The 15,530-nt window shown below is 47.7% G+C and overlaps 1 protein-coding gene across 1 annotated transcript; it reads left to right on the forward strand.

The window, feature by feature from the left end:
- Nucleotides 1-7,099: 7,099 nt before the first annotated feature.
- On the forward strand, nt 7,100-13,279 carry PTHLH (parathyroid hormone like hormone). The gene is made up of 2 exons (XM_074156250.1): nt 7,100-7,200; nt 12,853-13,279. Exons 1-2 carry the CDS (start codon nt 7,100-7,102, stop codon nt 13,277-13,279), a joined length of 528 nt encoding a protein of 175 aa, XP_074012351.1.
- Nucleotides 13,280-15,530: the final 2,251 nt, after the last annotated feature.

Raw genomic sequence — 15,530 nt, forward strand, 5'->3', positions numbered from 1 at the left:
GTGTCATTGGAAAGGATTTAGGTCTGGGATGAAACTGAGAGAAGCCAACGGTCCAGGGATTAGGGCTCTGAATCAGAGAAGGGAAGGACTTGAACTCTGGTGTCCTGCATCCCAGATGAGTACACTAACCACTAAGCTATTCCAAGACAGGAGGTGAGTCTGTCTCCTCTCAGAAAAATGTCTAAAGGGATGGATTTTGTTCCAACATAGCGCAAAAACAAATTAAAATGCTTCTACCCCCACCCCCCTCCTTTAAATTGAATTCTTGTTCTCCAGCCAGCCCAGCTTGGTAATGGTTGTGTGTAAGTTAAATAGACCAGACACGTTTATTCCTGTTGGTATTTAATAGATATTCAATCACAAAAATGGAGCAAATAAAATGGCCCAAACTATGTTAAGAGATACTCAAAGCTGAAGTCAAGACCAGGCATAGAGAGGAGCAGCTTAACAGCTTAAGATTTCAGAGGAGTGAATGAAAATATATGCGTCATTTGAAGGCACAGTTACTATTCACATTTCACAGAATCACAGAATCACAGAATATTTTTGGTTGGATGGGACCTTTGAGATCATCGAGTCCAACCAGCAAAAAAAAAACCAACCAAAAAAAACCCACCCAAAAATCCCAGAACACCAACACCAAAACCAAGCCAAAACAAACACGCACAACCACACACCGTGCCCACCCACAAACAGACACAAACCAACAATCTCGGGCACTAGAGCATGCCCTGAAGTGCCACGTCTACACCTTTCTTAAATACCTCCAGGGATGGCGACTCCACCACCTCTCTGGGCAGGCTGTTCCAGTGCCTGACCACTCTCTCAGGAAAGTAATTCTTCCTCATATCTAATCTAAACCTCCCCTGCTGCAACTTCAGACCATTTCCTCTGGTTGTGTCATTATTCCTTTGGGAGAAGAGTCCAACACACACCTCTCTGCAGCCTCCTTTCAGGGAGTTGTAGAGGGCACTTTCAAGCGCCATGAGCGCTTGGAGGGAGTAAGTTTGTTAAGTCTCCCTTGGACAGGTGTCTGCAGCAGCTGCCTGCTTCTTCCAGGTTGACCATACCCACAGCTTAGGATTCAAGAGGCGGCTTTGTGAGTCGAAACGGCAGCGATGGGCTGGATCGCTGCACCTTAAAGGCGAGGGTCAGGGAGCCGGTGACAGAGGAGGGTGTCGACCTGCGACCCCGCTCCTCACCCAGCCGGGGCCTGGGCCGGGGCCGCGGGCGGTGCGGGATGCCGGCGGGCGGAGGGGAGCGGAGAGGAGCGGAGCGGGTCCGCCGGTCCCGCACCACCATGGACAGCTCACTGCCCCGCCGCCGCCTCCCGCCCGCCCCGCCGCCGCGGGGTGCCAGCCGCCGGCACCGCGGGGCTAGAGATAGCAGGGAGGGGCTTGATGGATTAATAACTGACTCCTTGCCCTCAAATTTGAAAATTATGCCTTTCGGTGTCTGCTGGATTCTAGGAACCAGACAGAAGATTTGGCAAAACCCTCTTGAGTTCCACACAAGTTTTATTTCTTTTTTTTCTTTCTTTTTTTTTTTTTTTTTTTTTTCCCCCCTTTCTCGAGAGCGTTAAATTAAACGCATATTGTCTGAATAAACCGCGCATTGTGTCAAGAGCTGAACCCGGGGAGCTCCGGCCGCCTCTCGGGTGGGAGAGAGGCAGCTCTGTCACTGTTCAGTGAAGGCGATCGGCGTGTGCAGATGAGCGCCACGAAACCTCTGGGTCTTGCTGATAGGGAGGGAAAAAAAAAACCAAAAAAACCCAAAAAAACAGTTTTCTCTTTCTCCCCAAGCAATCTTTGCACCCAATTAGAAGATTACACCGCGTCAGACGTGGACTACGGAGTTTCTCATCCCTGACAGCCGCGGGAGAGTGAGAGGGGAGGAAGGCAACCCTTACGGGAGCTGGGAACAGCAGAGCCCAACGAGACTGGGTTGCGGGCGAGAAGGAGTATACGCTAGAAAGCCTGCCTAAATCTGTAAGCAATCGCGTTTGCTACATAGCTGCAGAACAGCCATGCCCTCAAGACCACCCTGGGAGCTTTGGAAATAAATAAATAAAATAAAAATAAAATAAAATAAAATAAAAAGAACCACCGGGACTTCGCACCTCGCCTGCAGAGAGCTGCCCTCGCTGGCTTTGAACCTCGCTAGCTCACAGGGGTTGTGCAAGTCTCAGGGGCTCTCTGGTCCTCGCAGGACGAGTCCAGCACTCGCTGTTCTGCCGCCGCTCCCTTCCCTTCCCCGCCAGACTCTCAAGCGGTCGACGAGCCTGTTGGGTTTGGTTTTTTTTTTTTTTCTGCTTTTGATTTTTTTTTTTATTTTTTATTTTTTTTTTTTTTGCTGAACACCATTTTTTCCATCCTGGGAAGACTGGGGAGGTTAAACTCCCCGTCTGAACCCAAGCCCTGGACGAGTGCAACTGAGGTTATAGAAACCCGGGAGGGGAAATGACGAAAATGTTTTATTGTGAATAAAACAAGAGGGAGGAGGGAGAGGCGGAACTTCACAAAGGTGAAGGATGGGAAGTTTGCAGAACTGAGGACTTAGCACCGGGCGGGGGGTTAGTCATTGTTTCCTTCTGTCTCTCGGAGGCTGCGATGGCACCTCCTCCACGATTAGCTGAACCTGTCCCACTTGTCTCCTTTTGTTTCAAGGGAAGGTTTCGCTCCTGAGCGGCTTTCGGGGGGAGCCGGATCACCCACTCGCCCGCAGCCCGTGGCCCTATTCCCCCCCTCGGGAATTATGTGCCAAACCTGGAACAGGGACTTATCTTTCCTAGCCAAGCTCCCAGGTCAACTTCCTCGTAGGAAAGCTGATTTATGCCTGTTGATACGTATGGAAAAAGGAGGCAGAAGCCAAGCGCGGCATCCCTCCAAAATCTCATTGTCTTTGAGGCGGGAAGAGGGGAGAAAGGGGAGGTAGGAAACCTAAAATGATAAGGTTTGCCTTGTTGCGGCAGGGAGGACTTTGACCAGAAAGGCAAACACGGGGTTTTGCCTCACCTCCCCGCGGCTGAAGCCTTTTCCAAGGTCCGACAAAACGACCGGTCCCTCCGTGCGCCCCGGCTGGGAAAACAGCCAGCCTCAGCAAGCGCCTCGCCTTGGCGGCGAACCCTGCCGTAACCGAGGCCCCGGCAGGTGAAACTCCACCAAAATTGTGCCTTTTCCCTGCTCCTAGACGCAGGACCAGCCGTGCCCGGGGTTGCTCCACGTGCGGAGCGATGCTTGGACGGGAATCCCGTCCCCACACCTGCGCCAAAGCATCGCTCTGCCGATCCTTCCTCTCGTCCAGCCTCATCCTCTCACCCACCCACCCACACACCCCCCCCCCCCCCCCCCCCCCCCCCCACCTCCCCAAGGGCAGGGAACACCCGGAGCTGACAGGGAGGAACGACAGGGACCTGCGGGGGTGAGATGCCGCAGGTGGCGGCGGGTCCTTCCCAGGAACCGCTTCCCCTGGAGCGCATCCCCCGCTCCGGCGGGGAAAACGGAGGTTTAAACCTCGGTAGAGGGGACTTTTCGCCCCGTCCTGCCACGGAGGAGGGCTCAGGCTTGCAGTGGGGCTAGGTACCAGGAGGAGTTTGCTCACGGGTTAAGCATTTGTGTAGGTGGCAGGAGAAAAAGCGCTGCGCCGGTTGTTGCAGATGACAAACAGGCATCAGGGGGAGCGGGGAGGGGGGAGAAAGGGGGAGGAGGTGGGGGGGGAAGTAAGGGAGGGGAAAGGGCAAGGTATCATGGTATGATAGTAAGTCTCCTAAACGGGTTTGGCATTGCCCAGTTCCTGCCATATTAGTAAAGCCATAGTTGCATAGTTGGGTTGGTTTTTTTTTTTTTTTCTTCTCTCTCTCCTTTTTTTTTTTTTTTTTTTTTTTTTCCAAGCCCACTGAGGCAGAGATGAGGCAAACTCAGCATAGGAAGGTGGTTAGTGATGTCACAAGTTTGGTCTTTTCAATAAAAGCAATAGAGAAGGGTCTCCCTCACTATATATATTAGGAGAAGCTTCTGTTCTTCATAATAAAAAGAGCAGCAAGGGAGAAAAGCACCTGCTTTTTGCACCCTTTATTTAGCACTAATCTGTTGCAGGCAGAATAAAAACTCTACAGGGCTGGATTTCTTTTGAAAAGTATTACTTTTTTTGATTTATTTCACTTCTTTTTTTTTTTTTTTTCTTTTTCTTAAGGATAGGACATAGTTTTGGAAGCGATTGCTGAGAAGATCAACCACTGTTGGCCAGGGTGATCTCTAAGAGGCACAGAGAGCTGTAACTCAAGGAAAAGGTGAAGTAATAAATTGTGAAGAAACTGCAGTATTCCGAGTTTATAAAGACTATTTATTTTTCCTGAGTCTGTGAGGGTTGGGATGGAAGGGGTTTTTTTTTTGCCTTTTCAAAAAAATTATTATTTCTGGGAGAAAGGAAATTCTAGAAATATTTGATGGGCGTTTTACCTTTAACATCAGCAACAGGCGCATGGGGGGGGGGGGGGGGGGGGGGGGGGGGGGGGAAGACTGTTTTAAGGGGATGTCACAATGATTTTTAATTTAGTCGAAAGGGCAGTGTAAGTCAAAGAAGCCTATTAGCTATACGTTTGAACTGATAGCCTACCAGGTGTTCAGGGAATGTCTTTACAGCAGAAACGATTTCACGTTTTCAGCATGATTTCTCTTTCAGCTCTTGCCTTTTCGGTTTTATTTGCCTGTGCGGTATGAAATTTGGCTGGGGAGCCGGGCTTTTGGATGGTGGCAGCAAGTGTCGTTGCACGCAGAAATAACACGCAGGTAGCAAAATAGTTTTGCTTTGCGCCTAAATTTTCTCCAGGAAAAGGTGTTTCTTTAATACGGGGAGAGGATGAACGGGAGGCAACCGGGCGGCACACCTCGGGGCTTTGTTGCGGCTTGTGAGGGTGTTGGGAAAGCGTTTGCTGTAAATCAGGCTGTCAGTGGCAGAACACCAGCCAACCCCTCCGGACCCGGGGGCAGCGGAGGTGCCCGCCGGCAGGTCGCTCCGGGGGAAGGTTTCCGCGGGGCGCGGAGCGGAGTCCCGCTTAGGAATGAGGGGTCCCGGGGATGCTACCGGGAAGGTACCGGGCGTCCCCAAGGTGGTTTTAGCTGCACCGCCTGGGCAGGGCCACAGCGTGCCCATCCTCTGCCGGCAAACAGGAGATTGGCTTGCAAAGGATTGCCCTTCGGAAGAGCCGTCGGGGGGTGGGGGCAAGGGGCGCACCAAACCCCCCGGGCTTTCTCCCGGTACCCTACTTCGTAATACCCGGGGGCAGTTTCTTGCTCAAGCAGGCTGTATAAAGGGGCGGATTGTGTTACCTTTGGGTTTTACAGAAGTGTTTTCCTGTGATGGAAAAATTTGGTCCCTCCGTAGGGGGTGTGTGTGTGGGGGGGGGGGGTGGTGGGTGCCGGGCTGCTGGCGGGGCGCGGGGGAGGCAGTCGATCCCCAGCGGGGCGCAAGGAGGGGCAGTCGGTGCCCGGGGGGGGGTGTGTGTGTGTGTCTGTCGGTGCCCAGCGGGGCTCAGGGGAGGCTGGCCGCCCTCCCGCCGCTCCGGGAACCGCCACCGCCGCCGTCGCCGCGGCTGCCCCCGCCGCCCCCCGCCGCTGCCCGCCCCGCACGGCAGTGCGACCTGACACATATTTGCAACGCCCTGGCCGGATTGACGGAGGGAGAAGTGGAAGGCGAAAGAGGGAGAGGAGGAGAAAACTTTCCACTAATCTACTTTTTTGGCCAGGAGCGCCTGTGTTCATAGACTGCGAGTCCTTCCCTCAGCCCTCCCCCCTAGTCGTCCCCCCCCCCCCCCCCCCTCCCCTTTACTAGCGTACAATTAACATCATTAGGAATCAGCCCTCCAGCTAATAGGGGAACCGCGACGAACAACGGTAGGTGTGTGAAAGGAGAGGCGGCAACGATCGCAGGCTGGGCTTTTGGGCTTGATCTAAAAAGCGTCCCCGCTGATGGGGGGATCGCCCTTTCCACTGTGCTACGGCAGGGGAGGCGCTGACCTGGGGGTAAACACAAAAAGGGAGAGGTAGAGAGAGGGGGAGAGAGAGAGATGCAGAAGATGCGAAGAGCTTGGCCGCCGTCCTTAGGGTCTGCCGAGTGCATGTGCCGTCGGGTGTTTCCCTTTCTCCGCTCCTTTTCGATTCCGGTCCCGGGAAGCGCTGATTTCTAGGCTCCTTTTTGGCTGTGGGTATCCCTCCCGGGCTCTCGCTTTCTCCGCACATGTTCCTAGGGCGCCATCTCTTTGCAAAACCCTCCGTCCTCCCGCAGGTCTCCCAGAAGCTGCTTCGGAGCGTGTGAACATCGCAGGCTCCAGCCCAATCCAACCTGCGGAGCCAAGCATGCCTCCCAGCCCCTGAGCCTCCCCGGGCTTACCGCTCCTCTCCGACCCCTCGGGCTCTCCAGCTTAGGCAGCGCTCTCTGCTTAAGTTTACGCTCCTTGTCACAGTTGTGGACCCAACTTTCCGGAAGCAGAGGACGTGAACCTGACTTTTTTTTTTTTTTTTTTTTTTTTCCCCCCCCAGAGGTATACTTTAAGCCAGATGTATAGATGCATTTCCCCACCGACACCCTGCCGAATCTACGTGTGTGTGTGTATGTGCGTGTGCGTGTGTGTGTGTGTGTGCGCGCTTTACAGAGAAGAGGGCAGCTGAGTTGACTTTTTGGGAGTCTTTCCTTATCTGCAAAGAGGGCTTCTCTCCCAACGTAAAGCCCCGAGCCAGCCGCTTAGCGGATTAGAATTGAGCAGGGCTGAGGGAGACAAACGGACGCTCTCTCTAACCCGCCTCAAATATGAGCTAGATGATTTTTCAACTAATATTGAGAGAGAACTTGCCTCCGGGAAGCGAGAAACGGCGAGAGAGAGAGGGAGGGAGGGAAAGAGGGAGAGGCAGACAGCGAGGGAGAGAGAGGGAGCGAAGTTTGGAAGAAGGGAGCCGCTGCCGAGGGCTCAGAAAGTTTGTTTTCTCCTTCATAACCTCGGAGCTGGTAGAGCCCGAAGCCAGGACTGCTTGGGGACGGCGCTGGCGCATGTGTCCCCCGGGACTGATCTCCCTTTCCTTGCAGGTTTTAAGACCCGGAGGATACAATGTTCACTAAACTCTTCCAGCAGTGGAGTTTCGCAGTGTTTCTGCTGAGTTATTCCGTGCCCTCTTACGGGAGATCAGTAGAGGGGATCAGCCGCAGACTGTGAGTTTCTCTAATTTATTTATTTATTTTCTCTCTCTCTCCCTCTTTCTGGCTTTTCTCTTCTGTGGGTGCTGGTGGGGAGGGAGGCAGTTGCCCCCCCAACCCCGCGGGAGCAGCGCGGGGAGGTGGTGATGGTGGTGGTGGTGGTGGGGGGGTTGCAGCCTCCAGCATCGGCTCCGCAGAGGAGAGGCTCCGGGTTACCTGCCCCAGGTGCTCCCTGGGGGGTATCTAAACCATGGGGCAGAAGGCGTTTGGGGCAGGGAAAGCGGGCTTTTCAGTTGCCGGAACTTGCAAAACTTTTGGGAAGGAGATGTTAAAGGCGAGGGTCTCCCGAGGGGAGCGGCAATGCAGCTGGGTGCTCGTCCACACCTTTCGGAAGCCCTGGGAGGGTCCAGGTGGGAAGCATCCCGTTTTATCAAACCGCTGTATGTTACACTAAGTACCATATACTTCTTCAGCCCTGGCATGGAGCCAACATTGATAAGGGTATTGATAAGGGTTTTGATAAGGGGAAACACGCGGTAGTGAGGGCTGTCATGAAAGTGAAGTACAGAACAATTTCTTTGGATTTCTGCCACTTCAGGAAAAAAAAAAAAAAATGCGAAGGGAGTCCAGTATCTGACTTGGGAGGCAGAAGCATATTTTTTGATAAATGATAATGTAACTTAAGAGAGTCTGTTCAGGAAATGACCTTTTTGCTCCTTCCAAAATAATCAACATGGTTTATCCTAATACCCCTACGCAAAGTGCACAAGAGAAGCCACTGGGCTGATGTGGGAGCAGCTGTCTCACACATCGAACTTGCTGGCTTTTCACTGAACTTGCATCAGATTTTCTGAGGAAGAAGCACTTCAGTCATGCTGTGGAGGGCTGTATTGTTACCAAGTTCAAAAAGAAGTCAGGTTGGAGAAAGAGGATTGGAAAATCCAAATGCAACTTATAGGGAAACATGACACGGCAAACTGAATTTCAGATGGGTTTCCTTGTAACTGTTTTATTACATACATAAGGACAAGATCTCCGAATAGCACTTCCTCTGTCACTTAAGCAATAACCAAAAAGAAATAAAATCCCCCAGGTGAAGTGACTTCAGACACACCTAAACCTTGGCACCAGGCAGACAGCTATTACAAATCTCCTACAGCAAATTGTGTAGAACATGTTATTGCTGATAATTCCTCCCAGTCTATTAATGCTTAGCTGTTTTGTACTCCTTCAAAGTATTGTCGAGCTATTTCTTTCATATGAGGCTATTTTCTTCCCTTGGGATACAGAGGAACCAAACTTCAGTTTCAGAAATGAAAAAAAAACGAAAATAGATGAAGTACAGTCAAATGCTGTATTTTTTTGGCTAGGAAACTCTGAACTGGACCTAAGCCAAATTTATTTTTAAAGAAGTTAGATTTGCTAAGAAATACTCTTTCTCTTTTTGAAGCTAATATTGTTCTAACACTTGTTTTTAAAGGTCAGGATTGGAGGTCTTCCCAACATCCCCATTCCATCCTGACGGGGGGGGGGGGGGTAGAAAATGGAAGCTAAGCAGTCAAAATGCATTTCTCAGCTCCCTCTTTGCTATGGCATGTAAAACACACAGCAGAAACCAGTTAGCTGTCAGTTAGTGGCATTCACGTAGTTTTGTTTGTGGGTACAACACAAACACAGACACCGCACTCAAACATGTGTTCTGTTTTAATATCGCCACAAACCATTCCTAGAGTTAATGGTTAATAACTCACTTAAGCCTGGAGATATTTTTTTTTTTTTCTGTCAAAGGCTTAAACCAGTAACGGGTGAAAATACTGAAGCACGTCATTATAGCCACGCAAAAATAATCCAAATGACATAGGCCTAGTTTTGCAGAGTTTACTGAGGCAAATCTCCTGTGGAAAGCAATAGCAAATTGTCCCGAGAAAAGAATGCCATGCATATTATTTGTTACAGAAATGCTTTAGCTGCTAAAGAACTTCTGAGAAACCCAGTAATGCCTCAAAGTGAAATTAGATATTTTTATCAGCATGCCCAGACACTGCAGCATCATGTCCCCTGATCTGTTCAAAATATTTTTCCTAACCCTGAGATAGGTTGAGCAGCTTTCACTCCCTTTGGAGCCACTGGCAAGGGCACTCAGTCTTGCAAAACCCAGACAGAGAGCTGACTGAATCCTTTCCAGTTATTTTGCCGAATTTATGATTGGACTCAATGTGAATAGTTAAGGATAACAACAGCTAGATAAGAGCAACTCTGAGACAGAAATTTGTTGCTTGAAGAATGTTGCCTCTCAGTGGTGTTAGATAGCCAGTGAAAAAAATGAAGAGGGCATGTACCTGAAAAGAACAGCTTACCTGGAAGTACATGAAGTCAGAATAGTCACAAGTCATGGGCTTCTACTGTCTTCCCCTTAATGAGACATCAAGTCCCATATGTGCATAGTATACTTGGACACAGTAATTAGTTCAGACACTCTGGTCAAATACAAACCATCAACATCCTTCTCTCAAAAGATCCTACCACGTGTAAGCTTAGAATTTACTGCACTTTGTTTGGGGTCAGACTCTTTTTCCTTGAGTGAGAAGCGCGTTTTATAGAAGGATGGAAGGGACCTCTAGTGGGTCATCTTAACCCTAACAGCCTAATATTTTTTTACATACTGTACCCGATATGTGAATGCAGTCATTCCAGTTTCCATTGCCTTCCTACTCCGAGTGTGTGGGTGAGATATTGTTGATATCTCCATTATGAAGCACTTCTTACATCAGCCTTCTTGGGCAAGTATTTTTCCCTGATTTACAAACACAGGAGTTGTTTGAATAACTGAGGCAGAAGGAGGCAGAAGGTCAAAGAGATATGTATCTACCACATCTTCTTTGTTTTAAGAAGATTTTTGATCTAGAGCATACAAAGGAAATTGGTAGGCAAAATGTAATCCTTAAGTCTGGCTGAGTAATAAAAGTCATGTGAAATGTAACACTACGTAATGTTATACAATCATCTGGAATAGCAGAATGTTATTCGGGGCCAGACTCGATGCTAAATATCATACAGACATTTAAACAGAAACCCACCCTCTTTGGCACACTAACCCCTGACACGTCAATCCCTGCATTATTTTGGAAATGCATACTCACACAAGATGTAGATCTTGTAATGCTCTTTGACTGCCTTGTGTGTACTGGAACCAAATCTCTAGGTTTCAGCTCCACAAAATGGAACAGCTTTTCAATCAAGGAGACTTTAATAACAGGCTTTAGACATTCAAGATTTTGTCACAGTGGGTAAATTGACCAAATACACATTACAGGATTAAGGCAGCTTTAGGTTGTCTGTGATAAAAGGAATTATCCTTGGTAGTTTACAAGAGGCAGTAGGAAAGCTTTGCTCATCACATATGAGACGTACTGTTTTAGACTGAGTGAAGCACTAAGATTTTGTATGCTTTTTATAAACTAGAAGAGTGAAAGGAGAACTGCATTTCCCATGCAAATATCCTGGGAAAAGAGATGTCTGAAGCTAGGAGTGTAACGTGAGCCACAATGGACAGTTTGACAAGCAGCGCAGAAGTATACCACTCAGAGGAGCCCGAGGTGCTAGTTTTGTTAGCATACTTGCAAATCAGGCTCACCTTAGTGAGAAGGTTGTTAGAGATGGCCATTGGAGAGCTTCAGGGAGTGCACTGGTCAAAAAAATTCTCCCGGGGGAGATCTTGAGCTTGCGTTAATGGTCACAGCTGCACTGAAGATAATGAAACAATATGGGTTCAACACAGTATTATCACATTGCGTTTTTGCTTAGGGACATTGAGTTGAAGGGCACGAAATACTTGTCCTAAAGTCTGAAGTAATCCAAAATGGATTTAGGGACACTTAAAACATAGACAATATCTGGTCAAATGTGCACTCACAAACCTGAGTATAGCTAGGCCTGATTTTGAGAAAGTATCCCTACTGTATCACTTCATGCAAACACAACGGTCACCTTGTAGTCTCGGTGTGGAATGGGAGAAAGCTGCTGTCTGACTTTTACACTGAGTAGCAGAGATGTAGTGTCACTTGAACCCGTCACTTCAACCCAATACTCAAAAATGCAGCTCTACGAGGACAAAAAGTGAAGGGGATGCTCTTAAACCAATGCTAGTTGAAGTTGCCAATTTCAAATAGCTCTACTGTTGATCCCACCACAAGTCTAAAGTGTTTGGCTGAAGGGACTGGTAAAGATAAATTACAGAATACTCCCAATCATTCAGTATACTATCTTCCTCCACCACATTTTGAAACCTGGTAACGTAGTAGGATAATTAGGGATGGGGCGGAAGGAAGGAATATTCACTCACAGTTCTGTCTTCTCCCATTTCACCCACATGCAGAAACAACTTCTTATCCAGCTAACTGACCGAATGATTATATGACAGGCAAGGCAACGAATTCATTTTCTTTGGCCAGTAAAAATCCAGTCACATGCAGTACCCTGATGCAAGATGAGAGGATACATAGCCAATCTCAGCACACTGAAGTAGGGCAATTGGAAGGATAAACTGTATTATAGGGTTCATGGGAACATAGCTAAGATCCCAGCTTGCGCTCTCTGTGGTTCTCAGTGCAGCTGTGCGTCTATCCTACATCAAGGAAAAAGCATGTATTTTCTCACAGTTATTTATTACCCAGGTGCCACTTGTATCTTCTTTCCTCATATGTTTCATACCTTCTTTGCCAGTACAACTTCTCTAAAAGACAGATAGCTAACCATCTCCTAGTTCCTCGAAAACAGGACAGAGATTAGTGAACCGAAAGGTCACGAACTCTGGAAAAGTACCAGAGACCCACTCAAACAAATCAGGATGTTCTTGAAGAAGATCCAGAGAAGGGGGCTAGCCTAAAACTCAAAGAGCACAGCAGACAAGAAATTTGGCCCCAAAAGTTTGTGCTTAAAGGAATACTAGACAGGCATCTAAAACCATAATTAGACACAAGTGGCCAAGCAGTAAAATCAACAGGAGAGTTGGAGGCTCATCTCTGCTGATGCTCAGGCTGCTGCCTCTCTGGATAGCTCATTGTGGACTGAACCGCCTACGTTTTAGGCACCCAAATTTGAGCATTTTTCCATTACGCTCCTGCAATTGCACTCATTTAAATTTAGAAATGAAATGCACTTTTATGTATTTATTTACGTTTTTGAAGTACATGGCTGAGCAGAAGAAAATTATTAGAACGATGGTGTATAAACACTGCTTCCGGCTTCAGTACAACATACTCGTTATTCCTTCTCTTGCTTGACTGCAGTGCTCCATTATCTGACCCTTTAGTTTTCCTATCTCTGACAACTGCCTTCCTGCTTTTACTGCCTGAAGTGTGATATATTAAGAGTTGTAATGCTTTCCTAGAACAGAGCAGTGACTAATCTGACTCCAGGTCCAGTGGTGTGTGATCGGTCAGCTGAGAATTATTACCCGCTTAGGTCTTTCCCTTCTCTGTAGGGAACAGCTACTCTGAGAAGCAGGACTTGCTCCAGCAGTCTGACTTAACTGGATGTCTCCAAGCCTGAAAGCTGGTACACAGGCACTCTTGCTGCCCCTGCCAGTGGAGACAGGAGCTCTGCCAAGTACCAGGCAATAACTAAATCCTAAAAGTTTTTTTCCCCCCCTCTCTTCTCTTTCTTTAGCAAACGGGCTGTATCAGAGCACCAGCTATTGCATGACAAGGGCAAGTCAATCCAAGACTTACGAAGAAGAATATTCCTTCAAAATTTAATTGAAGGCGTCAACACTGCAGAAATCCGTGCAACTTCGGAGGTTTCACCTAACCCTAAGCCTGCTACCAACACGAAGAACTACCCTGTCCGATTTGGTAGTGAAGATGAGGGCAGATACCTAACTCAGGAGACAAACAAATCACAGACCTACAAGGAGCAGCCCCTGAAGGTATCGGGGAAGAAAAAGAAAGCAAAGCCCGGAAAACGTAAGGAACAAGAGAAGAAAAAGAGGCGAGCCCGCTCAACTTGGCTAAATTCTGGCATGTATGGAAGTGACACGACTGAGAGTCCACTCTTGGACAACTCTGTTACTACACATAATCACAATTTAAGGTAATCCTGCTACATCCTTTTGGGGGGCATACCATATATTTCTTGAAATTGTTATCCTTCAGTGTGTGAGGCCGAGGCTTCACACAGCCTGGAGTAATAGCATGCCTTTATGCTCAGAGCTGGGCAGTGGCGTTTCAAGTAGCGCACAGTCTCAAGGTGCTTTCTGGAGGTAAGTACCCTCTCCACTTTGCACTGGTGACAAAGGCTTTCTCTCCTATGACAAACAGTTCAAGTAAACCGCTTATTGCCAAAATGAGCTTCCTGAAGCTGAGTGAGCAGTAAGTAAAGTTATTTCTGAAAAAAAAAAAAAAAATAAAAAAATAAAAGCACATCATGGCCATTAAAATTTCCTTTCTTGTTTTAACCGTAGTGTCTCTCACTTCAGGTCTTGGTCCCACATTTGGGCCTCAGCAGACTGAAAGCTTTGAGTTTTATTTAAGGCTCTGCATCTATAAAATGGCGAAGTTTTCGTTCCTCCCTCTCAGCACCTCCCCTTTTTGGCAACTTTCCTACCCTCACTTTACAGTTTTGCATTTTACTGTTTAACCTTAGGGGAGAACACGGAAAATTTCTCTCTTAGTAATATCTGCAAACAATGCAGACCAGCCTTTCACCATAAAATTTTCCCTGCCATTAGGACTTTTTAATTCAGCTCCATCTTTTTACCAGCTCGTGAAACAATTACGTTGCTGCTGAAAAATGTTGAGCGCTGCTTTTGGAGAGAGACGTGCTTCCCTCGTGTATGACAATGAAGGGTTTTCAGGGCAGTGGTGAGCTAGAGACTTCAGCGTAGGTGCCCCAAGCGACTCATCTGCTTGCAGTTGTCTGACCTTGAGTGGAAGTCTGCACACTTGCAGACAAAGCGAAGGAGTCCACTCCTCAGTTCTCCTTAAATATTTGCATTTTCAACAGCAAAAGCCTCACCCTTTTCTCTTCTTCTCCCCTTCACTTTGGAAGAATAGGGACATAAGAGAAGTGCCACTTGCTCAGAGTAAATCCCTTAGAAAAAGACGCCAGCTGTGGGATTTACTAAAATCCAGCCTTGGGTTAAACTTTACAGCCCACAGTTTGCAACATGCTCCATCGCCTCAACTTTTGCTGGCATCGACAGGAGTTACGGGCATTTAGGGCTAGTCATTCTGTGTCCCGGACCACAAACCAGTTAGCATGGCTGTAGCAGTTAGTAGCGAAGAACGAGAGGCTGGTTTGTGTCAGCACCTTAGGAAAGGCATGCTCCGGTCAGGAGTCGCCTTATGTTTCAACAGATATTAAGAACTGTGGCGGCCAATAAATAGCACCTGTCTTTGGCATGTAGACATCTTGAGGGGAAAACATCCTAGGGCATTTTGGCTGTTATTTCTTTTTCTTACTACTCTGTCTTTGGTTTTATATCCAATGGGATATGTAAAAAAAGGACAGGTACAACCCTGTTGATTTTCCTAGTTCACCCTTTCTGTTTCAAGTATGACTGGACGGCTGAAGTCAGTCAGCCTTACTGTGGAGCCCAGACTGCTGAAGGCAATCTCCAGCTTTACTTTACTGATATTATTTCCTGAGACGCAATATTTCTACAGGGCAAGAAACAGATTCCTAAAGATGGCCTATATTTCAGATGCTTAATTGAAGATGATTAAACAAAGAGAAGCTATGAAACAGGAAAACAAAATTCCTCCTTCACAAGTACAGAGCTGGTATATGAGCTTTTAGTTATCCCAGTAGGCTGGCAAAAGATTTAATTTCTAAACTTTAAACGAAAGCAAGCCCTGACTCCCTGGCATGTACTTTAGGAGGAGTCAGATTCAATGCAGTTGTCTATGCGGTTGATGGCACAAGGTGGGCAAGCACATTTTAGGTGGAGGGATGACCACATCTGAGTGAGGTTGAATCCTCAGCTGTCCTGAGCTAAATCAGGAACTTCTACTCTATCTGTGGGTGGGGGACAAGGAAGGTGTGTGCAGACAGGATTTCCATATGCTACACCAATACAAGCTGGTTCTGTAGCTGCAGTTTGGAAGAAGCATCATTACTTTCCAGTGAAGGAGTGGATGTACATAATCCAGCAGCATTTTACACAACTTTAAGTGTGCTTTTCACTGTATCTCTGTGCTTCTTTTCTGCTCAACACACTGAACTAAAATCCTCATGCCAATTCCCTCTGCGCAGTCTCGGTCTCAAAATTTTGGGTTTAGGTCAGAAAAAAGACCAAAGTAATGTGCTCCCTAGATCTTTTGACTTACTACAAGAAGTATCTCTTA

This window comes from Numenius arquata, chromosome 1 (assembly GCF_964106895.1).
Source record: "Numenius arquata chromosome 1, bNumArq3.hap1.1, whole genome shotgun sequence".
NCBI lineage: Eukaryota > Metazoa > Chordata > Aves > Charadriiformes > Scolopacidae > Numenius > Numenius arquata.

Bases quoted from the DNA above. Each gene is read 5' to 3' on its own strand.
- PTHLH (XM_074156250.1), top strand. From the start codon at position 7,100: ATGTTCACTAAACTCTTCCAGCAGTGGAGTTTCGCAGTGTTTCTGCTG. The intron at 7,201-12,852 runs GTGAGTTTCTCT...CTCTTTCTTTAG, and splicing joins GAGGGGATCAGCCGCAGACT to CAAACGGGCTGTATCAGAGC.